The sequence below is a fragment of the Herpailurus yagouaroundi genome, unplaced genomic scaffold (assembly GCF_014898765.1).
Source record: "Herpailurus yagouaroundi ecotype Mexico unplaced genomic scaffold, PumYag 196, whole genome shotgun sequence".
Lineage (NCBI taxonomy): Eukaryota > Metazoa > Chordata > Mammalia > Carnivora > Felidae > Herpailurus > Herpailurus yagouaroundi.
In genome coordinates, this window is record NW_024412427.1 from 21,288,456 (window position 1) to 21,314,801 (window position 26,346).

The 26,346-nt window shown below is 36.9% G+C and overlaps 1 protein-coding gene and 1 long non-coding RNA gene across 5 annotated transcripts in view; one reads left to right on the forward strand and one right to left on the reverse strand.

Annotated features, from left to right (window-relative positions):
* Window positions 1–26,346, forward strand: part of PLCB1 (phospholipase C beta 1) — a 709,896-nt gene that overhangs the window by 553,204 nt on the left and 130,346 nt on the right. For all 3 annotated transcript variants that reach the window (XM_040447660.1, XM_040447662.1, XM_040447663.1), the window contains exons 14-23: window positions 1,023–1,200; window positions 5,763–5,830; window positions 7,780–7,876; window positions 10,100–10,184; window positions 11,871–11,995; window positions 17,935–18,089; window positions 20,584–20,748; window positions 22,774–22,873; window positions 23,554–23,658; window positions 24,704–24,813. In XM_040447660.1, coding sequence (XP_040303594.1) covers window positions 1,023–1,200; window positions 5,763–5,830; window positions 7,780–7,876; window positions 10,100–10,184; window positions 11,871–11,995; window positions 17,935–18,089; window positions 20,584–20,748; window positions 22,774–22,873; window positions 23,554–23,658; window positions 24,704–24,813 — 1,188 coding nt within the window. The remainder of the gene's footprint in view (window positions 1–1,022; window positions 1,201–5,762; window positions 5,831–7,779; window positions 7,877–10,099; window positions 10,185–11,870; window positions 11,996–17,934; window positions 18,090–20,583; window positions 20,749–22,773; window positions 22,874–23,553; window positions 23,659–24,703; window positions 24,814–26,346) is intronic.
* LOC121012477 (uncharacterized) overlaps window positions 11,968–26,346 on the reverse strand; it is a 94,182-nt gene continuing 79,803 nt past the window's right edge. Inside the window, exons 7-8 of one of the 2 annotated variants that reach the window (XR_005782123.1) lie at window positions 17,743–17,814; window positions 11,968–12,055 (exon numbers count right to left, since the gene is read on the reverse strand). This is a non-coding gene — a long non-coding RNA (uncharacterized LOC121012477). The remainder of the gene's footprint in view (window positions 12,056–17,742; window positions 17,815–26,346) is intronic. The other variant, XR_005782128.1, reaches the window with a different exon arrangement.

The following is a 26,346-nucleotide window of genomic DNA, read 5'->3' on the forward strand; positions in this document are numbered from 1 at the left end:
TCCCATGGAACCTCGTTACACCCTTTGAGAGACATGGTTCAGCAAAATGGGACATTGCAGGTGGTACAATGAGATCCCCACCTGGCCCTGCATCCACTATTCACTCCCTTGCATGTGCCTTTTGGTAGAACAGAACTCAGGCCTCCTATTGCCAAGCATCCCTGCTTTGGGAAGGAAAAGCAGTAGGAACATCTTAAAGTAGCCTTTCCCCTCTTCAACCCTTTTTCCTCATCTCCACACATTCTTACACAATTTCATACCAATCCCCAGACTTGTTGTAAGCAAAGAATAAAGGACCAGTTTAGGGGAGTTCACTAGACTTGCTAAAAATAACTCACCTTGGGACTTGCACACATAATCTCTGATATAATATCTAACAACCCTCTCATGGGAAATTGATTTTCCCATTAGATGTGCAAGCTTGAAAACACTGGCAATAATGTTTGCAAATAAGGGTAGCTCGAATCTCAGGGCTACAAGGAAATGTGAAACCACCAGCCCACTTGGGCTGATGCCAAGGACATGTGCAGCTTACTACCTAGTTCCAGATGGGGGGTTTGCTCTTTTTAAAATGCATCTGAAAGGTTGGTTCTGTAGGCTTCCATATGACAGACACCCTTCCTGACAGACACCACACTAATTGGCTTCCCTTCTTCGAAAATCAAGGACAAAGCCTTCCTATCTGCCTCAAACCAAAACGGTTGGACTTATGGTCCATCAGAAAACTCATAAAACTTTGGGTTAGCAAATCTCCCAGTACATTTCTGTGGGTCTGATTCATGGGGATTCGTTGCGGAAAAATGAGAGTTCGGTAATTAAAATATGCCTTTCATGAAAAAATAAAGAACCATGAAGCAGCCCCCATGTGGGACACATGCTTAGAACAGTCTAATGAGCTGTAATGAACGTAGTAACTAATAATCTAGAAGCTCTTGGTGTCCAACACTGTGCTGGGGGTTTGGGGAGGGGGTCTGAAAGAAAGGGGCAGTATTGTTAAGGAAGGTGCTTTTCTTTTCCATTAGCTGGAATCTGGAGTTCCTCTTCCAAGCCCTATGGATTTAATGTACAAAATTTTGGTGAAAAATAAGAAGAAATCGCATAAGTCATCAGAAGGAAGTGGCAAAAAGAAGCTCTCAGAACAAGCCTCCAACACGTACAGTGACTCCTCCAGCGTGTTTGAGCCCTCATCTCCAGGAGCCGGTGAGGGGTTGGCAGGCTCTTGTTCCCTATTACGTGTGGTTTTAAGAATTGCTGCTCTAATTTAACTTAGAAGGAATTTTACATTCCTATTTGGACACACTTTTAAATGGTATGGGTTTTCTGTTTCTGCTGCAAACTTGGTGGCTTCATTAAGACTACACAAATGGCGGGGGGGGGGCCTGGGTGGCTCAGTTAGTTGAACGTCTGACCTAGGCTGAGCTCATGATCTTGCAGCTTGTGGGTTCGAGCCCCACTCCGGGTTCTGCACTGACAGTGTGGAGCCTGGTTGGGATTCTCTCTCTCTCTCCTCTCTCTGACGCTCCCCCACTCATTTTCTCTCTCTCTCTCTCTCTCTCTCTCTCTCTCTCTCTCAAAATAAATAGATGAACCAAAAAAAAGCTACACAAATGTATGATCTCCAGTTCTGTAAGTAGGAAGGCCCACATGGGTCTCACTGGGCCAACCTCCAGTTGTCAGCAGGGCTGCTGTCCTTTCTGGAGGCTCTGGAGAATCCTATTCTTTGCTTGTTCCATCTTCCAGAGGCCACCCACATTTGTTGGCTTATGGTCTCTTCCTCCAGTTTCAAGCCAGGAATGTCCCATCTCACTTCTGTCATCATACCTGCCTCTGACCAGAGGCAAGAAAGGTCCTTTGCTTTTAGGAACTCACACCATTACATTGGACCCATTTGGATAAACCAGGATAATCTTCCCCAGCTCAATCTTAATCTATCTGCAAAGCCCCTCTTGCTGTATATTCACAGGGCACAGAACATATCCCCAGGACATGGTCATTTGGGGGAGCCGTATGGTTTTGTGGTCTGTCTACCACATCGGCCAAATGTTTGGAGTGACCACATGAGTTTAAGCTTCTCAAGGGCAATGATACCTTAACATTAACTTGGGTCTGGGCACAAGATGTTCACTGAATATGTTCTCATTGATGATATGCTGAAGAGTTCTGGGCAATTCAACTCATCCATATTTTACAGATCTCTTTTAAAATGTAAAAAGGTAAAGGCAATTGAATTATCTATCAAAGTTTCTAGGTGATGTTTAGTATCATTAATTTTCCTTTTAGATTTAGGTTGAAATAGATTTTTACGGATGATGAGAAAAGAATTCAAGTGGTCACCCCATTTCCTTTGAATTATTTGTCATTTAGTCTGATTTCTTTTTTAGCTTTAATCAGAATCTTGGCAATCTGAAAAGGGCTCTCCTGATTGGAGGGTGAGTAAGTGGAGGAAACTTGAAGCTTGAATCTAGGAAGTTCTTGAATGGAAAGTTTAACTCACATTGGAACAATCAGTTTGGAAAACTGGCAGTATTTGCAAAAGCTGAACATATGCACACCCTCGGTCCCAGGGATTCCATTCCTAGGTATATACCCAACAGAAACGTGTATAGATATTCACCAAGAGAGATGCACAAGAATTGCTCAGAGCAACACTACACAGAATGGCCAAAAATTGGAAACTGGATGACAAGTGCCATCATTAGTTGTGGTATATTCACACCATGGATTAATATGCAGCAATAACACTCTACAACTGCACACACCAATATGGACACAGCTCAGAAACAAAATGTTGAGTAAAAGAACTCAAATACAAAAACAGAAGCCACCGTATGACTCCATTTATATAAAGTACAGAAACAGACAGAATTATCCTATGAAATTAGAGGTCAGGAAATGGTTACCTTTGAAGAAATGACTGGAAGGGCATCCAACGGGGCCTCTGGACACTGGTTTTATTTTGTTTCTTGATCTGGATACTGGTTACTAAGGTCTGTTTAGTCAGCGAAAATTCATCCCTCTGTATATATATGGTATGTGTACTTCTCCGCATATCTATTGTATATCAATTAAAAGATTTCAGAATAAGGGCGCCTGGCTGGCTCAGTCAGTTAAGCATATGACTTCGGCTCAGGTCATGATCTCATGGTTTATGAGTTCGAGCCCTGCGTCAGTTGGGCTCTATGCTGATAGCTCAGAGCCTGGAGCCTGCTTCAGATTCTGTGTCTCCCTCTCTTTCTGCCCCTCCCCTACCTGCACTCTGTCTCTCTCTCAAAAATAAATAAATATTAAAAAACATTTTTAAAAAGATTTCAAAATAATTTTAAGTTAAAATGTAAATTCTAGAGCAATCTGGTGGGGAAAAAAAGGTTAACCAAATCAGTGATTTATCTTTTCTTGTATGTTTCCATCTCAATGGCCAATTTCTTTTATGGTTTAGAGTAAAATTCTTACCAACAAATATATAATTATTTGAAAGGTTTTTTGGGGGCGGTAGTTTTTGAGTGTGTATTTCAAGCATTAATACATTATTCTGATTCTTTTTTCAAAACTAACTCTTGTTCTCAGTAAGAATATTGTTTCTGAAGGTTTACAGTTCTTGAAACCCTTGAATCTAGGGAAGAAACCAAGTCTTCCTTTGCATACAGGAACTTGTTTCCCCATCTCCCTTTCCCACTACCAGTTCTCTCCCTTTTTATTAACTGGATGCATAACACAAATAACAATTTTTACAGGCATTGAACGTTATTGCTTAATACAGAGAAGAATAGCAATCTGTTAGTAATTCGGTAGATTTCCTAAGCTAGCCCCATGGTCTGTTGTGCAATCTTTATTTATTTCAATGGAAAATTTTGGACATTTTAATATGTAGGTAGTCTTTTGAATAATGAGCCCTACTAATTTGCCATTTGGCTTGTAGATGTTCTCTGGTAATGGGAACTCAAGTAACTTGAAAAACATGAATGGTTCTTATTTCAAAACTAATTTACTTATCATGGTGCCTGTTGGCCAGGTGCCTTTTCCAAGATTCATCCCTTTGCCAGTACACTTGTCTTAAAGAACTAGGATAGATTTTTTTTATGGTTCAAGGTTTTATGGTCTTAAGTTTCCTCCAAGATCCCTCAGAAGACTTATGAGGGAGAAACCAGGGTCCTGCTCATAGAGTAAATGAAGACAAACTACTTCTTTCCCACATAAACTAAAGAATACCTGATGGAGGATTATGAAATTATTGGTGTGTTGTTATATCACATGAAGCACTGTTACATGCTTTTGCCAAACAACCTTTGAAATTACTCAATTAAAAAAAAAAGAATCCCCTCTCTAATTAAAAAGCAAGAAAAAAAAAGTAAAAAGAACTTGGGGCAACACATTTGATTATTAAAAACAATTAAGTGCCAACCTCCAAAAGAATGTGTTGGTATATAATGAGATATGTTTTCTTTCCAAATTATAATGGATTCCCTGTATTAACACAATGTAAGTATCATAAAGTGGTTGCATGTGCTTTCTTTCAATAAACGAGCCATAAATAATAAGACTTACTGGTCCTGGAAATCTTTTCCCTCTAAAGATACTTCATGAATACTTTGCTCACTGCTACTATTCAGTAATTGATTGACCTTTGCTAGTCAAATGAAAACATTTATAAGCTTTTTGGAAGACATGCTGTGGACACTGTGTCATTTACATAGATTGAACAGGGTTGCGAACTTTCACAAGATTTGAGAGGGGGGAGGACCTAGCCAGTGCAAGTTACCTCATTGTAGAGCCGATATAGCCATCTACTGGGCTTGTACTGTTATGGCACTGTGTGAACGCTGAAAGATGGTAGTCATCATATAATGCCTTCTTTAGTATTTTACTTGAAAATCTTTTTACAAAACTGATATTATCAGGTGAGACTGAGACCCAAGGCTGTGGAAGAATTTAATACTTCCTGCTGGTGTGAATTTTTAAGGAGCGGAATCGTCCACCAAATCTTCAGAGAGGAAAAATAATCCATTGAAATGACTGTGTGTTGGCTAAATATGCAGCTAAATTATGTCTGACGAAAGCAGATTTCCACGCATAATTATTTTAAGGGTTCATGCATTTTATCCTGCTTTTTGAAACAGAATGTCACCGTTTTCTAAGATACATGCATTGTTTAAATGAATGACAATGCATCCATCAAATAAGCCTGCAAGCAAATCGTAAGATACAATAGTTACTTTACAATTTTTGTGTCATCAGGTGTGCTGCCACAGCCCTGCCTTTCCTGTCCCAGATCAAATACTCGGCCTTAACTGTGAGGTCCTCTATGGCCTCAGAAAAATAGCGGTAAAGTCACTGAGTGCTGCAAGCATCACATGGAAGAATCAAGGCTCAGAAAAAGAGGGAAAAGTGGGAAAAAGAGAGTTTATCTTTCAGAGTCCTAGAGACCCCCAAAGACAACGTACACGTCCATATAGGATGTGTGTACCATAGAAAGCTAAATGTAGATGACGCCATATTTTTTTAAACATACTGATAAAAATGTTAAGCGTTTTTAATAGAATTTGGACATTTCAAATGGTATTCACAAAGTAAATTTAGAGAAAATATCCATATTCCAAATCTCAATACAATTCTATATAATTTATAAAATTTAAATATCCAAATGAATAATTTTAAAGCAGTGTTATGCCAATTTCCAAGGAAATTTTTTGTAATGCACCTGTTAACATGTGCTTCAAACTTGTAAATGTTTGTTTACTTCATGATCTGCTATTAAAATTTGACAGGGGAAGCTGATACTGAGAGTGACGACGATGATGATGATGACGACTGTAAAAAATCTTCAATGGATGAGGTAGGTGTCTAGGAACTGACTTCTGGTCACAGAGGCTCATCCCCTAGTTTGTCAGTCCCTGCTGCGCCGGCTGGACATACAGTTCATGGTCTCCTTCTGCCATCTAGTGGTCAAAAGCATCACAGTTCATTTTAAACCTGCTACCCTGTTGGAAAATGAAAATGTGCACTTGAATCACTAAAAATGTGCACTTGAGTCACTAAAGGAATAAGCACAGCATTGAGCAAAAGTTCTCTGTGATTATCAATGCTGCCAAGACTTCCTTCCATCAAATGGGGTCTCTGGAAGGTGAATTCAAAATTTGTGACATCCAATGCCTGCTTCAATTTTTGAGGCAATTAAATTGTTGGTCAAATGGCCCCAAATCCAGAGAAAACGTGGGGTTTTGGAGAAATGTTCAGAAATATGACATTAATTCTATTGTTGTAATTTTGAAATGACTAGAGCTCCTTACTGATGATGTAAGCTAAAACACCCCAAATAACTTCATCAGCTAAGAAATATTAATTGCACAGGATCTAGAAGTGAATCTGAGATAAGTCCACTGGAATTTCAAAACTTTGTTTTAGCAAGAGTCTTAATCCAAAAGTTTACACTGAATATTCCCTCAAATATATTGGAAAGTGTCTGTCTCAGGTATAAATAACAAATAATAAGCTGTTCTTACATAATGTTCTTCCTCTTACACTTATTTCCTTTAATGTTGTCTAAAATTTTGATTAATTATGTTCCTCCACTAAATTTCAAGTTAGTGTCCAGGAGGAAAACTATTAACAGGCCTGGTAAAGTAGTTCTTCCTGGTAATTATTTCAATTGTGCATAAGTTTTATCACTGATTCTTGTCCATTCAAAACTGCCTTACTAATTGGATGGCCCATTTGCAAATGAATATTTCCCAATTAACATTTAACCTAAATATTGCTACAGGCGTTTTCAAAAGAAATCATGTCTGCATGTATTCTCTCTTCTAAAAATGGGAGAGAATATTAGATCAGTCTACAGAGGTCTGTCCATGCCAATACTGCAGTATTGGTTTTCTCCTTTATTAAAAACTTTATCAAAGTGATATGTAATAGCAAGTAATACTAAAGTAACATGAGGTTTTACTATGTGCCAGGTACTGCTCTGAGCTCTTTCACATAAATTAACTTGTTTAATAATTGCAAAAGCTCAATATGCTATTGGGACTGTTTTTATTCTAATTTAACAGGTGAGTAAACTGAGGCACAGAACAGTTAAGTAATTTGCCCAAGATTGCACAGCTTCTAAGTGGTGGGCTTGGAATTTGAAATTAGGCAATCTGGCTTTAGAATCTTAGCTACTAACCCCTGTGCTGTATTGTACTGCTTGCCTGATAGGCACACAGGAACCAAGAAGGCAGGGAGGGATGAACATTTATAAAGAAAACTAATACTTGTTCACCGACCCCAACCTATTTCCACAAGGCAACCTTTTTTTAAAAACAAATTTTTTTTGGTTCACTGGCAGTCAGCTACATACTAATTTTCATCTTGTACAGTGAATTCTTGATTTCTTGATTTCTTAACCTTAGACATCAGCTAAGGAATTTATGCTATGACCAGTGACATATAGCTTAGTGCTTCTCAAACTGTAATGTGCATTTGAATCGCCTTAGTAAAATGCAGATTCTGATTCTGGAGGCCAGCGGTGGAGGCTGAGATGCTACATCTCTAATAAGCTCTCAGGCTGATACTGCTGGTCACCGAGCACACTGGGAGCTGCCCCTAAACACCCCGTATGCCACCCCATATTTGCCTAACATACGAGTAAATTTTCTCCTGTGGTGAATTTTCCTATTGGCGATAATCATTTTCAGAAGAGAAGGGATGGTGTTCTCTCTCGTGGGCCGCTTGATCATTGCCCTGGGAACATAATCCTTGGTAATGTAATGCTGACTCTGGGAATGTCATTTTTATTTCTGCTTCCAGGGTACTGCTGGCAGTGAGGCCATGGCCACAGAAGAGATGTCTAACCTGGTGAACTATATTCAGCCAGTCAAGTTTGAGTCCTTTGAAACTTCAAAAAGTAAGTTTTCCCTGGAGAAGAACCTCTAATGTAACATATAATGAGTATATCTTAAATTGTTTTTTAATGTTCATTTATTTTTGAGAGAGAGGGAGTAAGTGGAGGTGGGGCAGAGAGAGGGGGAGACTATAATGAATGTATCTTAAATACAAGGTAGTTAGAACAAAGAATGTTACCCTTAACAGAACTATTCTGTGAAGTCTTGAATATGTGCCTGAGTTGATGATTAAAACCATGTAAGAAAGTATTCCATGATGTTACCCCAAAATTCGTCATGGGGCTGTAGGCCACACACAGTTATCTGAAAGGTATTAGGCCAGAGTACAGCTGATTGAGAGTTTCACAGTCGTTTTTGTTCAACAACATAATGGGTTCCTTCCGTTATATAAGAGACAGTGTTGAAATAAACTATCTACCCGCCCCCCAGAAGGGGGGAGCGGGGAGCAGCCAGAGACGTGGTTAACCCTCATAACGAAAAATAGAACCAAATCAATCACTTCACACACATTCCATTTGTCCAGCCTGTTTTATAACATTAGCTTCACATCATTTTGTGTTCTCTCTTCCTCCAACTACACATCCATACTGGATGCAAAGAAAAAAGAAATAGCATCTTTCCCTCACCTAAAGAAAAGAGCTCTTTTGTGAAATTGCCCCCCCCTTTTTTTGTATGAAATGTAAGATGCTATCAGGTTAAGAGAATCCTTGAGACATTTTAGCTGCTTTTATGAGTGTGCTTTTAAAGGCAGAATTTCTGCTGAAATATAGCAGCCTCTTATAAGGCATAGTTTTATAGATACATCAAAATCTAAGCTTCTACCGTACACACTAATGTATAATTGTATAATTTTGCCCAAAGAGCTTCAACTTTATAGTATATGGTACCTGTATCTCTACAATGAGGAATTTAACTTCTAATACAGTTTATATATAAATATTCCGACATTTTTTTTTATTTCTGTAATTGCTGGTGTATCTTACCACAAGTTGTTCAATTTGAAACATCCTAAAGTAGTAATTTTTATATTTCTATAGTTTTTGTTGGCTGTAAAATGAGTTTGCCTAATTCATGAGTCAAAAGCTCCTAAACAACTAGCCAGATTGAGAAAGAACATCCTTCAAACCTGGTAACAACAGCATGGACCAAAGATTTACAAACAAGTCCGTTTCTCCTTGTGTTTGATATCATTGTATCACTTTATTTTTTTAAAAGAATACTGTACATCAAAAAAATAATAATACTGCACGTATGTTACAAAGCACCTACTGAATTCACTTAATTTTAATTAGCAGTAATGCTTAAAATAATTAGTCATATGAAAATAGGTTTTTGATGGGCCAAAATAAGAGAAGTAAGGTTTTCCTTTAGAGCCGATTAAAAATTGGGGAAGATAAGGAGATAGATGGATAAAAGACTCCAGGTTATATTAGAAAGAACAGTGAGGCTTTATTCATGGAAAGTGGGCATCAAAGAGGGGGAAATGCATCAAAGGGAACTCCATTTAAAAACTGAGAACTGTGCAACCACTCTGAATGACATTTGCCTCAGTACTGTGTGTAACACTTTGAATTTTAGTTGGGAAGAGGACAGAGAAGCTGTTGGACTCTTAGACTTTACAAACTAAAATAACTTTGTTTTGTTTCTTCCATTCTAATCAGAAGTTTGGATTCCACTTTCAAAATATTGCTTTTGTATTATATTGAGATATCTAACACATTCATCTCTCCAGCCTCTCTTATCCATCTGAAAATGAGGCCATCAGACTGGAAAATGTCCAAGGATCCTTCTGCTTTGAAATACCCTAATCTTAATGTCACATTAGTTACTTGAACTGAGGGGGTGTGTACAAACTGGGGCAATGACAAGGTGGGGTGTAAAAGAGAGAAAACCAATCTGAATGGATTTAGAACAAAAGAGTCCCCCAGGGTTCTTCGTCTTTTGAAATAGCTTTCATTGACCACTCTAGCCACATCTAAAATCCATTTCCCCATCCTAATGCCATTGTATCCCTAACTTGCATGACCATAAGCAAATCTGACTCAGGTAGTATTAGAAGAGACAGCTTCTTAGAAGACTCAGCTTTGACTGAAGAAATACATATATAAAGTTATACAATGAGGATTCATCACCCTAACTTCACTGAACATATGCCTCCATCTTACACGTTATAACGTGTACCGTTGAATTTTACTCCTCACCCTTTTTTGTTGTCGTTAACTCAGAAAGAAATAGAAGTTTTGAAATGTCTTCCTTCGTGGAAACCAAAGGACTCGAGCAACTGACAAAGTCTCCAGTGGAATTTGTAGAGTATCCTTGATTTGACGATTGACTGCTGAAATGACCCAGCCAAAGCCACACGTGCCATTTGTTTGATTTCTGTTTTGAAAAGGAGAAGATGTATGAAATGGCTTATGTCTGATACCTGGGTGTGATGGACAGTTTCTGGCTTCTGATGCATGGCTGAGAGGCGGGGGCTGGCATATGGAAAAGAGAACTGGTCTTGCAATAAAGGAAGCTCAGGTTTCAAGGGTATTTTCACACCATCTTTGTCCTTTGGCAATTGGCTTAATCCTTCTGAATATGGTGACACCAGTTTGCTCATTGGGTTAGGGACAGCATGTGTAAAGTGTGTAATATACTTTATACATACGTAAGATATATGTACAGTGTATACACATACATGTGATAGATGTCCAATCAGAAAACGGTTGGAATGATGACAAGGATATAAATATAGAGGCACCTGCCTGGCTCATTTGGAAGAGCATGTGACTCTTGAACTTGGGGTCATAACTTTGAGCCCCACGCTGGGTATAGAGATTACACACACACACACACACACACACACACACACCAAAAACTTAAAAAACAGAATATAAATATATATTACTAACAATGGCTTTGTTGATAATTCTGACAACAAAAACCTTTGATTTTTATCCATAAATTAAAAATGAAACATCTTTAAATTTTTTTATGAAAGCAATAGTAAATGCCTCAAACAGCCCAATTTCATGAAACAAGTCCTAAAATTAAAAAAAAACAAAAGTGACTTTTAGAACTCATCAACAAGAGGAGAGGGAGCAAATGTAAACTCCATAAACAAAGTCACACTATTAAGCATTGACTGTTTTATAGACCTTACATTAGATGTCTTATCACATTTCATCCTCACAATAAGCCTGGGATGTAGGGATTATTCAATCTATCAAGCAGAGGAGGAAACTCACTCAGAAAAGAGCAAAATGACTTGCCCTAGATCCTATAGCTAGCAACTTCCAGAAATAAGGTGCAGGTCCTTTTACACCTAATTTCCCTGCCTGAGCTCAAAATCTTAGCTGACTTCCACCAAATTTGGTAATAGGGTCGTGTTTTAAGAACATAGCATTGTTTAATAGCTACATAGTACTCAGTAACTAAAAGGTTCTCAAGATGGAAAACTGATTACAGTAGGAACTAACATACAAAACAAGGTCAGAACCTTCTGTGCTATCTTGACCTTGCTATCAATCATAAAGAGTACCACAATCTTGGCAAATAGCATATAGCAAATAACCTTCTCAGAGAAGGTTAAAAAATGAGCAGAAAGCATTTCAAAAACAACCATGCAGTTCACATTATCTGCTTCCGCCAAAGACGTTATCATCCTGTCACGTGCTTTGGCACACTTGAGTTTACTCCTGTGTCCTTAATCGTTAAACCTACCCTCAATAAAATCTCCCCCAAATTACACTGACTTTGACTTAATCGTTTTTTCTTCCTCATTAGTTTTCACCCACAAGGCTCAGCAAGGGTGCTATAGTACGTTTATATTATAAAACCACATTTATTCTGTGTGTTCAGAAGTTTTTGACATTTTTCATCCACTAGCCCAATGAGATCATCAATATTTAGTTCATTTCCCAATGGAGAAAGAAGGAAGGTGGCTTCTAAGTTAATGGTATGGGCTAATTATTTTTATAATTGTATTCACTACTTAACATGATGGTCCAGATATAACAAAATGCAGCTCAGCAGGATATATCCAAAAGGAACCCGTGTGGATTCATCCAACTACATGCCTCAGCTCTTCTGGAATGCTGGTTGCCAAATGGTTGCACTTAATTTTCAAACTGTGGGTAAGTAGCACAGTTAAAGCTCATTTCCATTCAGTTAGAAAGCTGTATTTCCAGACTTGACTGAAAAGCAAACAGAAGCAGATTTCAATGAAGGGAAAATATCACTGCAAAAGAAAAATAGCTTTTGAAAATGGAGAAATTATCTTTAATAGTTTATAACCAAGTCTTTATTTCTAGTGGTTCCATATTACTTTCAAACAAAAATCTTTCTGCTTTTTAAAGTAATATGTATATATTGTAGGATATTTGGAAAATTCAGAAGAGTATAAAGAAACAATAAAACTGCCCAGGAACACTGCCACTCAGAAAATCAACACTTAACTTTCAGCTTTGTAATCTTTAAGGATTTGGGGTTATGTATATACATGCTTTTTCATTTGTTTAAAATGTGTATGTATTTAAATGCTATACAGAGATAAAAATTTTAATAGCTGTATATTAAGCACGTTTCACAATTCACTCAAACCCATTTCCTATCTCTGGACATTAGGGAATTTTTTTTCTACTATAAATAATTCTCAGAGAACATCTTGAATATAAATTGTCAAGTGTATATCCTAATGTTCTTTTGGAAAAGTTCCTAAAATAGAATTACTCTGTTAAAGTATGTGAATGTTTCAAGAATCTTCGTATAATATACAAAATTGTCCATCAAAAATGTTGGGCATTTACCAAAAAAATACAAAACACTAATTCAAAGGGATACATGCACCCCTATGTGTATTGCAGCATTATTTAAAAGAGCCAAATTATGGAAGCATCCGTTGATAGAGGAATGGGTAAGGCACATACGGTATATATACATATATATATATTATATATATAATATATATATAATATATATATACACATAAATATATATGTATGTAGGAATATTATTCAGCCATAAAAAGAATGACATGTTGCCATTTGCAACAGCATAGATAAAACTAGAGAGTATAATGCTAAGTAAAATAAGCTGGGTCAGAGAAAGACAAATACTGTATGATCTCACTCATATGTGGAATTTAGGAAACAAAACAAGTGAGCAAAGGAGAAAAAGAGAGAGACAAACCAAAAAACAGACGCTTAACTATAGAGAACAAACTGATGGTTACTGGATGGGAAAGGGGTGAGGGGATGGGTGAAATAGGTGATGGTGATTAAGAGTACATTTATCATGATGAAAAAAAAATAAAATGATTTTTAAAAATCTGTGCCTTTAACAAATTCAAAAAAAAATGTTACACTGGATTTCTCTTCCATCAGCAGTGTATGATATGAAGTATTCTCTCTCATTTGAGATTTCAGTTAAGTGTTATAATTAAATAATAATAATACTAATAATATTCCAGACAAAATATTTTCTCATTGTTGCTTTAATTTTACTTCTTGATTATTATTTAGGTTGAACATTTTAAATATGTTTCAATTTTTACATTTGTGTTTTTATAAACTGCGTATTTAGGACTATTGTCAATTTTCTATCCACTTACAACAGTGCTTTTTATATAATGGGCATGTTGTCATATTTCATGAAACGGAAGAGATTGGGTTGATTCATGTTTTATTTTATGGAGTCTTGGCTTACTTTTTTTTTTTTTTAATTTTTTTTTCTTCAACGTTTTATTTATTTTTGGGACAGAGAGAGACAGAGCATGAACGGGGGAGGGGCAGAGAGAGAGGGAGACACAGAATTGGAAGCAGGCTCCAGGCTCTGAGCCATCAGCCCAGAGCCTGACGCGGGGCTCGAACTCCCGGACCGCGAGATCGTGACCTGGCTGAAGTCGGACGCTTAACCGACTGCGCCACCCAGGCGCCCCAGCTTACTTTTATTATTGTAGTCTTTCTGCCCCAGGATTAGACCCAGATTACTTCTGTTTCTCTCATGTTTTTTTTTTTTCTTTTAATTTGTAATTTGAGTCTTTCAACCATCCAAATTTAATTTTAGTATATAATCTCAGTAAGAAATCAATCCTTTTTTACACTAAACTGAAATTACTTAGTAGATGTAGCTTTTTGGCAGGTGATTAATTTGGGTCCATTTTTTTCCAGTTATATTCTTCTCTACTAATAAATTTGTCTGCCTTCCTGGAGCCAATAGCTCACTGTTATTATTGTAATGCTTAATAATATGGTCTAATATCTGGAAGTGGAGATTCTCCTTCATGGCTATTAATTTTTAGTACTTGTCTTGCCATTGCCAGTGGGATCCCTATTCCAAATGAATTTAATTTACTTACTATTATTTCCCTTGCCCTCACTGAGAAAGAAATGGGATTGTGCATAAAATCATATTAAATTTACATTAGTTTAATTGTTATATTGTTTCCCTCTCCCCACTGAAAAAAAATATTTTGTTTAAAATCACGTTCAATTTTGAATTTTAAGAAGTATTAAGAAAACGGACACCTTTTATTTTTTATTTTTTTTAGTACTGAAAGAATGTTTTTCTCTTCATTTTAAAAATTCTTACATTGTGTCTCCCTCTTTCTGTCCCTCACCTGCTTGCACTCTTTCTCTCTCTCTCAAAAATAAATATTAATTGGGGCGCCTGGGTGGCGCAGTCGGTTAAGCGTCCGACTTCAGCCAGGTCACGATCTCGCGGCCCGCGAGTTCGAGCCCCGCGTCAGGCTCTGGGCTGATGGCTCGGAACCTGGAGCCTGTTTCCGATTCTGTGTCTCCCTCTCTCTCTGCCCCTCCCCCGTTCATGCTCTGTCTCTCTCTGTCCCAAAAATAAATAAACGTTGAAAAAAAATTAAAAAATAAAAAAATAAATATTAAAAAGTTTGTATAATATAAATAAATAAATAAATAAATAAATAAATAGAAATTCTTACATTAGGTCTCCCAGCAAAATCACTTGTCTTCATCTGAGAGATAGTTTCTTTAGATGAAAGCCTTTTTTTTAAACATTATATTTTTTTTTATTTTTTTATTTTTTTAATTTTTTTTTAACGTTTATTTATTTTTTTGGGACAGAGAGAGACAGAGCATGAACGGGGGAGGGGCAGAGAGAGAGGGAGACACAGAATCAGAAACAGGCTCCAGGCTCTGAGCCATCAGCCCAGAGCCCCACGCGGGGCTCGAACTCACGGAGCGCCAGATCGTGACCTGGCTGAAGTCGGACGCTTAACCGACTGCGCCACCCAGGCGCTCCTAAACATTATATTTTTAACAGATTGCTTTTGGATATTGATATTTGTATATTTATTTTATAAATAAGTTCATTTTATAATCACCCTTCTAAACTCTCATAATAACTTATTTTGCTGGTAGCTTCTGTTGTTTTTTTTCAGATACACAATCACAATGTAATCACATCTATGTTTTTTTTCCCTTCCTAGTGCTTTGGACTGACCATTCTACAATCGTATTAAACAATAGTATTAAGAGTGGGCAGCTTTGAGTAGATGTTGGCTATGACTGAGACAGATATTCTCTCACACACTAAAGGAGTACAATAGTCCCCCTTATCCATAGTTTCATTCATTCTGGTTTCAGTTACCTGTGGTCAACCAGGATCTGGAAGCAGATGATCCTCCTTCTGACTTACTGTCTGGTCAAAAGTAGCCTAACACTACATCTACATCACAATGCCTACATCATTCACCTCACTTCCTCTCATCCTGTAGGCATTTTATCATCTCATAAACATCACAAAAAGAAGGGTGAGTACAGTACATTAGGTCACTTATCTTAAGGGGTGCTTGGGTGGTTCAGTCGGTTTGAGCGTCTGACTTCAGCTCAGGTCATGATGTCACAGTTCATGAGTTCGAGCCCTGCATCGGGCTCCGTGCTGACAGCTTGAAGCCTGCTTTGGTTTCTGTGTCATGCTGTCTCTGTGCCCTTCTGCTCACGCTCTCTCTGTCTCTCTCAAAATTAAATAAACACTAAAAAATTTAAGCATAGGGGCGCCTGGGTGGCGCAGTCGGTTAAGCGTCCGACTTCAGCCAGGTCACGATCTCACGGTCCGTGAGTTCGAGCCCCGCGTCAGGCTCTGGGCTGATGGCTCGGAGCCTGGAGCCTGTTTCCGATTCTGTGTCTCCCTCTCTCTCTGCCCCTCCCCCGTTCATGCTCTGTCTCTCTCTGTCCCAAAAATAAATAAATTAAAAAAAAAAATTTAAGCATATCTTGAAAGAGAGACCATATTCACATAACTATTACTACAGTATATTGTTATTATTGTTCTATTTTATTATTATTGTTATTATCTTATCGTGCCTAATTTATAAGTTAAACTTTATCATAGCTATGTGTGTATAGGAAAAAAACAATATATGTAGAGTTTGGTACTATCTGTGGTTTCAGACATCCACTGGGGTCTTAGAACATATCTCCCATGGTTAAGTGGGGACTACTGTATGCACCCGTCCTAATTGACTAATAGTGTTTGAGGAATTTATGTTAATGTTATTAAATGCCATTTGGCATTTATTGGGATGATGATATATTCATTTCTTCTTTTGTGAGCAAATATATCTCCCAATAAGTAATTATCCTTTTGTTCCTGGGATAAATGTTACTTTCTTGTTGTGTGTTATTTTTTAGAACATACAATTTGCTATTGTAATTTTTTTACACTTTTGATGTCAATTATTTTTTCAAATCCATCATTTCCTTTCCTTTTTTTTTTTTTTTTTTTGGGTTTTTTGCCCAATTTTAGTATCATAGTTACCATAGCTTAATAAATTGAGAGATAAAATTTCACTTATTTTCCCTGCTCTAAAAATGATTGCTTACATGGAACTTTGAAATAATCCTACCATTACCTCTCTACCATCCTCCTAAATAGAGATGAGTCATGACTCAAACAATCTAGAACAAATGGCAGCTTCCCAGATTCCCTATGACCTTAAAATGTGTTTTTTTTTTTAACCTTACAAATTGCAATTCATGTGGACATTCATTTCATACACTGACTGAGTCTTAGGAAAACTTTTAGGAATAAGTTTTGTTCATTAGAAAGGAGTCAATGTGTAATTAGATACAGGTGGTAAGTAAAAGAAATGCAAATTAAAAAAAAGAAATCCTGGGGCCTCCTGGGTGGCTCAGAGGGTTAAGCGTCCAACTTTGACTCAGGTCATGATCTCATGGTTCGTGGATTTGAGCCCCAGGTCGGTCTGTGCTGACAGCTCAGAGCCTGGAGCCTGCTTCAGATGCTGTGTCTCCCTCTCTCTCTGCCCCTCCCCCATTTATGCGAGAGCGCTCTCTCTCTCTCTCTCTCTCTCTCTCTCAAAAGTAAATAAACATTAAAAAAACTTTTTAAGAAAAATGATAAAACATAAAGTAAAATAAAATAATAAAAAAAATAAAACAAATTTAAAAAATAATAATAAAGTTATAATAATAAATAAATAAATAATAAATACAATTAAAAATAAACATTTTTAAAATTTTTTTAAAGAAATCCTTTTTCCTATAAATTAAAAAAAAAAAGAATTTTTTCCTTTTTGGTGAGGTGCAGGGAAGTCCATGCTCAAAAGCATGGATTAGAGGCGTAAAGTGGCATGAGCTTTCTGAAGGACATCTTGGCAGGACATCAAAAAGTACACATCATTTTCTTACAACACATCTTTTGACCTAGAAATTTCACTCCTAAGACTGCCATTAATGATGGATTCAAAGATTTTAAAATGATTTAGCAAATGAATCTATTCAAAAAAAGTTTGCACAGCTGTTAAAAGTAAAGCAGAGAAATATTTAGTGAAATGGACATATTACACATTCACAACATATTAGAAGAGAAAAACAGAATATACACCAACCAGTTGGCAGTGGTTCATCTCTAGATTTGGAGTACAGCTAGATTTTTTTTCTTCTCTGTGTTTCCTAAGTTTCTACAAATGAAGAAATATTTCTTTTTAAAAAGGGTAGTAAAAATGGACTATAATACAATCTTACTTTCTTGCTCTAAACATGAATATCATCACAATAAGGTTTGTGTTTTTGATATTCAGACCTGGCTATGCAAATAAATATGGGGATGTATGAATACAATGGGAAAAGTGGCTACAGATTAAAGCCAGAGTTCATGAGGAGACCCGACAAGCACTTTGATCCATTCACCGAAGGCATCGTAGATGGGATAGTGGCCAACACTTTATCTGTGAAGGTATGTACCTCTCTATTAGAAAACTGTCACCAGCAAAAGTCTTGAACATTACCCACATTGCATAAAGAAGTAAGTCATCAAAAATTTAGTTCCTAGCAATATCTCCATCTCCTTCTTGCATTTTTTTAAGGACTAATTCTCTCCAAATTACAAGTTTCAGAAGCTCCACGCATGGGATAAAGGGACTAAGCCCTAGTCTTTAATAAGATAAATTGGACCCTAAATCAATAAACCAAGTTGGAGTGTCTCCATGGTCGGTCCTTTCTTTTGGTGTAAAGATCATTGACCTATGTTGGAAAAAACCTTCTGGTCTTTTATTTCTCCATTAGTTGTAGAAAAATATCCACACTGAGAAAAATTAGAGAAAAAGTATTCTCTCAGTAAATTGCTAAAGGCTGAATAAAAACTCTCAATTTACCATTTTGAAAATCAGGGACTTAAAACACATAGTAATGATCCTAAGTAAAAGAATTGCTTCATTAGATATATACCAGACCCTAAAATATAAATTCAAAATGATTTCTTCAGTCTTTGAATTTGATGTTATATCAGATATAATGTTTTTAGCTATAAGAAAATGTTTTATACTATGAATGAAAAATCATCTTTATAAGGAGATTTATACGTGAATTCTATAAGCTCTTGGTTGTTGTGGCTGTTTCATTTACTTCTTTAAAGTTTTATTTTTTTCCTTGTTTAGCTAGATAACTGTGGAACTAAGAAATGTTTTTTATTGGACATAAATGCAATTTTCAGATTGACCTTAAACCAAAGGCATATGAAAAACTTTGTAAAAAAAAAAAAGTAACAGTTTTACTAATTTATATCTACCCTAAGCCTATTGAGCCCATTTTTACTTTAAAATTTATGTCACTTGATACTGAACATCAAAAATAAAATTTCAATGAAGTGTCTCAAAATTATATCTTTTGAAATTACTTCACACCATGTATCTGAAGAGTGGAGTTGGCAGAATTAGAGCTTGGAGATTATGTTTATTTTAGGAAATTCTTTTCAGCAAAGGATGTTTAATTCCTGCCGAGTTTGATGAAGATAAACTCGTAAGCATCACACACTGACAAAATGCTATTTTTAGAACCCTTGTCAATTGTTGGTGTAGTTGGATCAAACTAATAATTTTGTTCTTGTCCTCCAATTCATCTTGTTTTGTGCATGTTTTCTTGCTTATTTATTTTTTTTTAATTCTACCATGACAGTGTAAGTAGTTATAAAAATAACATAGAAAGTGAGTTGAGGGAAAACAGTTGAGACCCCAACGGATGTGAACTGTTGCCCGAGTCCAGAATGGAGACACTGTTGCAGTTGTTGGTGTCCTTGGAATGGACAGCCCATCCTGTCTTTAACATGATAGCCAGACCCAAGATCTGGCTCATGTCCGTCCAGTGGCGCCTTTGTTTTGACCTTTTGACATAGACGTCATAGTGCCAGAATGGACTTGGGAACTCAAGAGGTGTTCCACCATCCTATGTTACTGATGGGAACATTGAGGGTTAGTGTCGTTAATTTAGCTAAGGACCTCTGCTTTAATCGAACATCTTAAGCACACAGAATCCTTGGTGCATCTGATTTTCCAGTGTGACTCACATAACCTGGAAGTTTCAAATATATAAAATGTCTGCTAAGTTGTTCTAATGTAGAACCTCAAATTAAACAGAGAATGTTGCTAGCAGGTCCCACGCATTCAGGCTAAAGAGAACATTCAGGAAAAATGAGTTATCTTGGGCAAATTCAGATGGCTTCTTCCTCGTTTTTCTCTCTAACCTGTTTGGAATTTCTGACCACATCAGCATGTAGCTACTGGCCTTGCTGAGCTGCTGAGGGCCATTCTCAGGCCACCATTGTGTCCCATTTCTAGCCCTGACATCATCTTGATAATTCTGTCCTCTTTCACAAACTTGAGCTCAGAAAGCTCTTGGCCACCAGAATATGTGATTTTAAACTCTCTGTTAACTCTACAATATCCATAAATTTTGTGGCTAGGCAAGGATACCCATAATTGTGTGGATGGCTAACAGGTTGGGGTTAGGAGTGATGATAAGCTGGACTAGACAGTTTAAGTTAATATTTGGTTTTTGTTTTTATTATCATTGTGGCTTTGCTAAGGTGAGGTTTTTTTTCCCTCTTGTAACCTCTTTAAGTATTAGAAAAACCTTTATATTTAGTTGGCTCTGAAGATCAATCTTCAATATTTAACAGATGTATCTCAAGTACAAAAAGTATAATCTCATCAAATTTTTGGTATTTGTTCATTTATTTCCTCCTATACAACTTTGTCTTATTAACTGACTCCTTCTAAACTCAGCATTTTCAAGGTTCCTCTACCAGTTCTTTAACCAAATGAAAAATTATATTTGTACATTTGCCTCTATTTCATTTTGGTTATAATTCTACCAACCAGCATTTGTACCTCCCTAAAGTATTCTCTTATATCACTTATTCATTTATCAAGACTTCCTTTTTTATTGTTTTCTAGATTATTTCAGGTCAGTTTCTTTCTGATAAGAAAGTTGGGACCTATGTGGAAGTGGATATGTTTGGTTTGCCTGTGGACACAAGGAGGAAGGCATTTAAGACCAAAACATCACAAGGAAATGCTGTAAATCCTGTCTGGGAAGAAGAGCCCATTGTGTTCAAAAAGGTTGGTCACATATCCTGGATATGAGATATAAATGCATATTCTAGGTGTTTCACTCTGAGGGAAAAATTACATGAAGAATTATTTGTAGCTTCATTTGGGAATTTACACATTTATAAAGCAATAGAACTTTGGGGGACTATCTTAAAAGCTATTCAAGATCTCTGTGAATCACTTGTTTGGATTTTCAGAATTGTGTTGTGAATCAATTAATTCTAGTATACCTCATTTGGAAGACCAGGAAAACATATAAATTAACTCATATCCTCTCATAATACAAGTGATAAATGATACATTTTCATTGTAACTCAAATGAAGTGGGAAGCAAGGAATAATATGGTAGCAGAGAGAAGGAAGTCTGTACTTTCTTAAAAAAGAATATTAATTAGGGGCGCCTGGGTGACTCGGTCAGTTAAGCATCCGAATCTGGCTCAGGTCATGATCTCACAGTTTGCGAGTCCAAGCCCTGCATCGAGCTCTGTGCTGATAGCTTGGAGCATGGAGCCTGCTTCGAGTTCTGTGTCTCCCTCTCTCTCGCACACTCACACTCCCCCGCTCACACTCTGTCTCTCTCTCTCAAAAATAAACATTTAAAAAAATTTTAATATTAAAAAAATTAAACTTCATGTAATCTCTAGCCTCTGGTAGCTGATCATTCTATCTTGCCTGGATTCTCTCTGATAGAGTTAAAACCTTTTCTATATGACTGGGCCTTCTCACTGCCTTCAACAAAAAGCAAATCTTCTTCACACATGCTTGTCACACAAAGGAGGACAGTAGTCCAGTAAAAAGTGGAATAGACTATTTACCATGCCCTTTGCTTTTAACTGGCCAAAAGATCTACAAAGGCCATCTTCTGCAAAGAGAGTTTTGTGTTAAAGGTCTCTGTGCTCCCACTATTTTAAATATGTTAATTGGATTTAATAACAGTGTCTACTTCATAGAATTATTAATACGTATTTTCTTTTTTAAAATTTTTTAAAATATTTATTTAGTGGGGAAGGGGCAGAGAGAGAGGCAGACACAGAATCCAAAGCAGGCTCCAGGCTCTGAGCTATCAGCACAGAGTCTGATGCAGGGCTTGAACTCACAAACTGTGAGATCATGACCTGGGCTGAAGTCGGATGCTTAACTGACTGAGCCACCCAGGCACCCCAATAAGAATTTTTCTGATATAATAAAAACATTTATAAAATATCTGGCACTTTGAAAATAGTCAATAAATGTTACTTTATTCTTCTTACCAAAAGTAAGTTTTTAAGGGTACAATTAGCCCTATGTTTTTGACACATGTTTTACATTGAAGGAGGAAAAATGAGCAATTTTTTGTTGATTATTTGGGAATTATTTATAAAGCAATCTCACTTTGAAAGCTCTCCTAAAAGCTATTCTTCTGTACTTTTGCTTTTGCTTTGAAAGTATAAAAGTAATTTGCTTTGAAAATGTAAGAGTCAATGCTCAAATAGTGATAAGACTACTAACTTTATATTTAAACATATATTTAAACCTTTATCATTTCCATCTTGAGAATGTTCATGTCAAAAGTAAATGGTCTAGGGGTGCCTGGGTGGCTCAGTCGGTTAAGCATCTGACTTGGGCTCAGGTCATGATCTCACGGCTCGTGGGTTCGAACCTGCATCAGGCTCTATGCAGACAGCTTAGAGCCTGGAGCCTGCTTCGGATTCTGTGTCTCCCTCTCTCTCTGCCCACCCCCCACCCCTGCTCGTGCTCTGTCTCTGTCTCTCAAAAAAAAATAAACATTAAAAAACTTTTTTTTTAAAGTAAATGGTCTACATGATGAACAAATTCCTCATCAGGACAAGGTGATGAGACATAGATGAAGCCATATCACTGGTAATCCTTTTGAAAATCAAAGTTATAGAGCAACAACTTACCTTTTTATCAGTTAGTTAAGTAGAAACTTCTATGTGAATTTGGAAGCACAGGGCATGTTAGAATATTACCTTTCTAATCCTTCCTTGCAGTTATACCTTCTTGTAACCACGAGTGTCCTTAATGTCCCTCTAGGTGGTTCTTCCTTCTCTGGCCTGTTTGAGGATAGCAGTTTATGAAGAAGGAGGTAAATTTATCGGTCACCGGATCTTGCCTGTACAGGCAATTCGGCCAGGTACGAATAGTGTGGTGAGAAACTATTTATCAAAGTTGTAAAGAAAACCATCACTGCCATCTGTGATTATTAAAACATGATTTAGAAAACTATCTGAAGATTCGATGCCTTATAACAAGTGTTTTATCTCTGTGCTCACAGGTCTGTGGGTTCACAGGGTTTGGCTGGGCTCAGCCACAGCTTCAGGCTGTGGTCTGGAGTTAGGTCTGTTCCACATGTGCTCATTCAGGGGCCCCGGCTGAAGGAACAGTGGCACTCACAGTGTGGACTTTTGTGGCAACCCGCTGGAATGCAGAAGGTCAAGCCTGACTCTGCAAGTTCATTTTAAGCCTCTGTTTGCACCACATCATTAACAAAGCAAAGCATATGGCTAAGCCCTAAGTCAAGATATCATGTAAAAGAATTTGGACCAATAATTCAGTCTATGACATGCAGTTTTAAATTCTCTTTTGTGGGGAAAAACATGATTGGGAAGGAAAATGATCAGAATTGACATTATTTTCCTGTCTGCTGAGAAAAAGAATATCACTCAAAACCATGCAAATTAAAATGAGAAAGAAGTGACCTGTTTGTCATCCAAAGTCATCTAAGATAAACACTTCCATCACATAGATGTTCCTGTGTTGTAACTAACATTGTGGATAAAATACGCAATGCACAGTATTAATGTCACCTTCCAGGCTATCACTACATCTGTCTGCGGAATGAGAGGAACCAGCCTCTGATGCTCCCAGCTGTCTTTGTCTACATAGAGGTGAAAGACTATGTCCCAGATACATATGCAGGTAAAAAACCTGACTCGAGGGGATATTTCCATATGGGGCCATCCATATTTTTGTGGGTTAGTGGAAGGAAAACTGGACCAAAACTAGGCAGGAAATTCTGGCCTCAGAATCGCTTCTATTTGTGTATGTATGTTTATTAAATTGCTCAAAACTTTGTGAATAAGTTTTAATTTAATTTCACTTAAGTCCCAATAAAGTATTGAGCATATTTATCTACTACTAGTAGTATTCTTTTGGGGCCAGCACTTTCTAATCCAGGCTACCTGGTACTATAGCAGTGTATCTAGGTCTGTACAATGAATTTATCCTCAGCCAGTTTTAGAAGCCAGGTCCTTTTCGTGGGTGAGATTCTAAGTTTAGAGGAATTAACTTGTGACAATGTCAACCAGGAATCATAAATTTAAATACTTACAATGTTAAGTAGCCTATTTGTAAGGTACTGGGGAGTGGTGGAGACTATGGCAAACTTGGAGCACATGTCCATCCAAAGATGGCAACCATAACTCACTCCAGGTAGACAGAATCACATGTGAATGAGTCTCGTACTGCCAAACATTTGGATTGTTTCAACAGTCTGGAAAACAGGTTTTTTATGTGAAAGGTCTTCACTTATGAAAGACCTATTTGGGCCAAATAGGACAAGTGTGTGGGCCATTGCTGGAATGGATGGACCTCTCAAGAAAAAAAAAAAAAAATACAGAGCATTGAGGCATCCCAGGTTGGGGTCTGTCCAGTTTGGTTGTCAGAGCTGAACTCCTTTGAGTTTTATCTTCCTGAGGTTGTAGCAAAGAGTCTTGACTCTTGTCCATTTCCAAAATATTGGATGGATGAGTGGGTAGTTACATGGTTAGATGGAATAGTGGAAGATCGATGATGAATCAGTGGATGGGTGGGTGAGTAGACAGGATGAATGAATGCATGGATGGATGAGTAAATGGATGGATGGTAGGTAGGATAGATGGATGGATGACTGGATGGATGAATGAATGGTGGATAATCAATATATCTAGGACCTTTGATCCTAAAATGTCTCTTCCATATTTAGATGTGATTGAAGCTTTGTCAAATCCAATACGATATGTGAATCTGATGGAGCAGAGAGCAAAGCAACTGGCTGCTCTGACACTGGAAGATGAAGAAGAAGTAAAGAAAGAGGTGAGAGAGTGTTCTAATCTTATGCATGGCATTAAGCATGATTTCCACACCCACTGGCTGGCTTTGCTTATGTAACATCACACCTCAGGAGAAGAAAATAGCACATTGGAAAACCACTTTGATGGAGCTCAGCATTAACTCATAAAACATCTACATGATTGACTGTTCATATTTCATTCTCTTCTGGTATTCTGTGGCCAACACCAGCATCATATTTTGACTACACTGAAAAGTCCACATCTTGCCATTTCAGGTGAAAGTTTCTAACTGATTTCATATTGATTAAAGGTGATTAAAGCACTTAGAAAAGAAGATGATCATCAAGTCATTTAGTATATTCTTTTGTCTTTAATCTAAAGTGCAGGATTTTCAAAGTGCTTTTGTGACTTCTTAGAATACATAAAGTACTTAATACAAATACTTGGTGCATAGTATTGGCCATAAAATGTTTAGTATTATTATTTCATTTTATACTTATATATTATATTTCCAAATAATTGGTATATTTTTCTAAATTAGATGTCACAATGCAAAGAATAATTAAGGAAGTTCTATAAGTATCAGAAGTGAAATATAAAAATATAAGGCCTCTATGTAGACTAACAACCCTTTAATTTTTAAAAAAGTGAAATATGATTTAATGATTGAAATGATACCAATATTAAACAGAGTGAAGAAAATGAGCTCTTTTTACATTTTACTTGAATATTCAGAGGATAAATTCATGGAAAAAGATGGGAAAAAATGGAGGTAGAACTATCAGAATGGGAAAAGCATTTTGAAAATTGTTTGGATAACTATAATACCAAGTCCATTAAAGTTAATATTATTTATTAAGTTGATTTTTTTCTTATTCCAAAAGAAACCTGGGTTTCTCATAGAAAAAATTTTAAATTAAAAATGATAAAAGAAAAATCCCAAAGATATTACCTATAATTCAAACACCTAAATCACCCAGACTTAACACTGTATATATGGAGTGTATATGTACCTAGTCTTTTTATACACAACTGTTACTTTTTCATAAAATGGGACAATATTCACAATCTGTGTTTCAACTTTTTATTTTCACATACTGCGTACGACATAACCTTTAATGACTTCATCATAGTCTTCTGTCATATAGCCATATCATAATTTATTTTTCCAGTCCCCTATTATTGGATATTTGAAGTGCTCCGCTATTTAAACAGACCTTCAGTGAATATATGTAAATACATTTTTGAGCATACCTATGGTTATTTACTTGTTTTCTGTATAGAATTTTAGAAATTTTTGATTTATTGAGCTAATAATTGAGCTTTTGATATTGAGCTAATTAAACATGAAAGGGAAGGGAAGGGAAGGAAAATATTTAACATAAGAGTCAAATTTTCCAGGGCTGCCTGGGTGGCTCAGTGGGTTGAGTGTCCCAACTCCTGATTTCAGCTCAGGTCATGATCCCAGGGTCATGGGATCAAGCCCCATGTCATGCTCTGTGATGAGTGTAGAGTGTGGTTGGGATTCTCTCTCTCCTTCTTTCTCTGTCCCTCT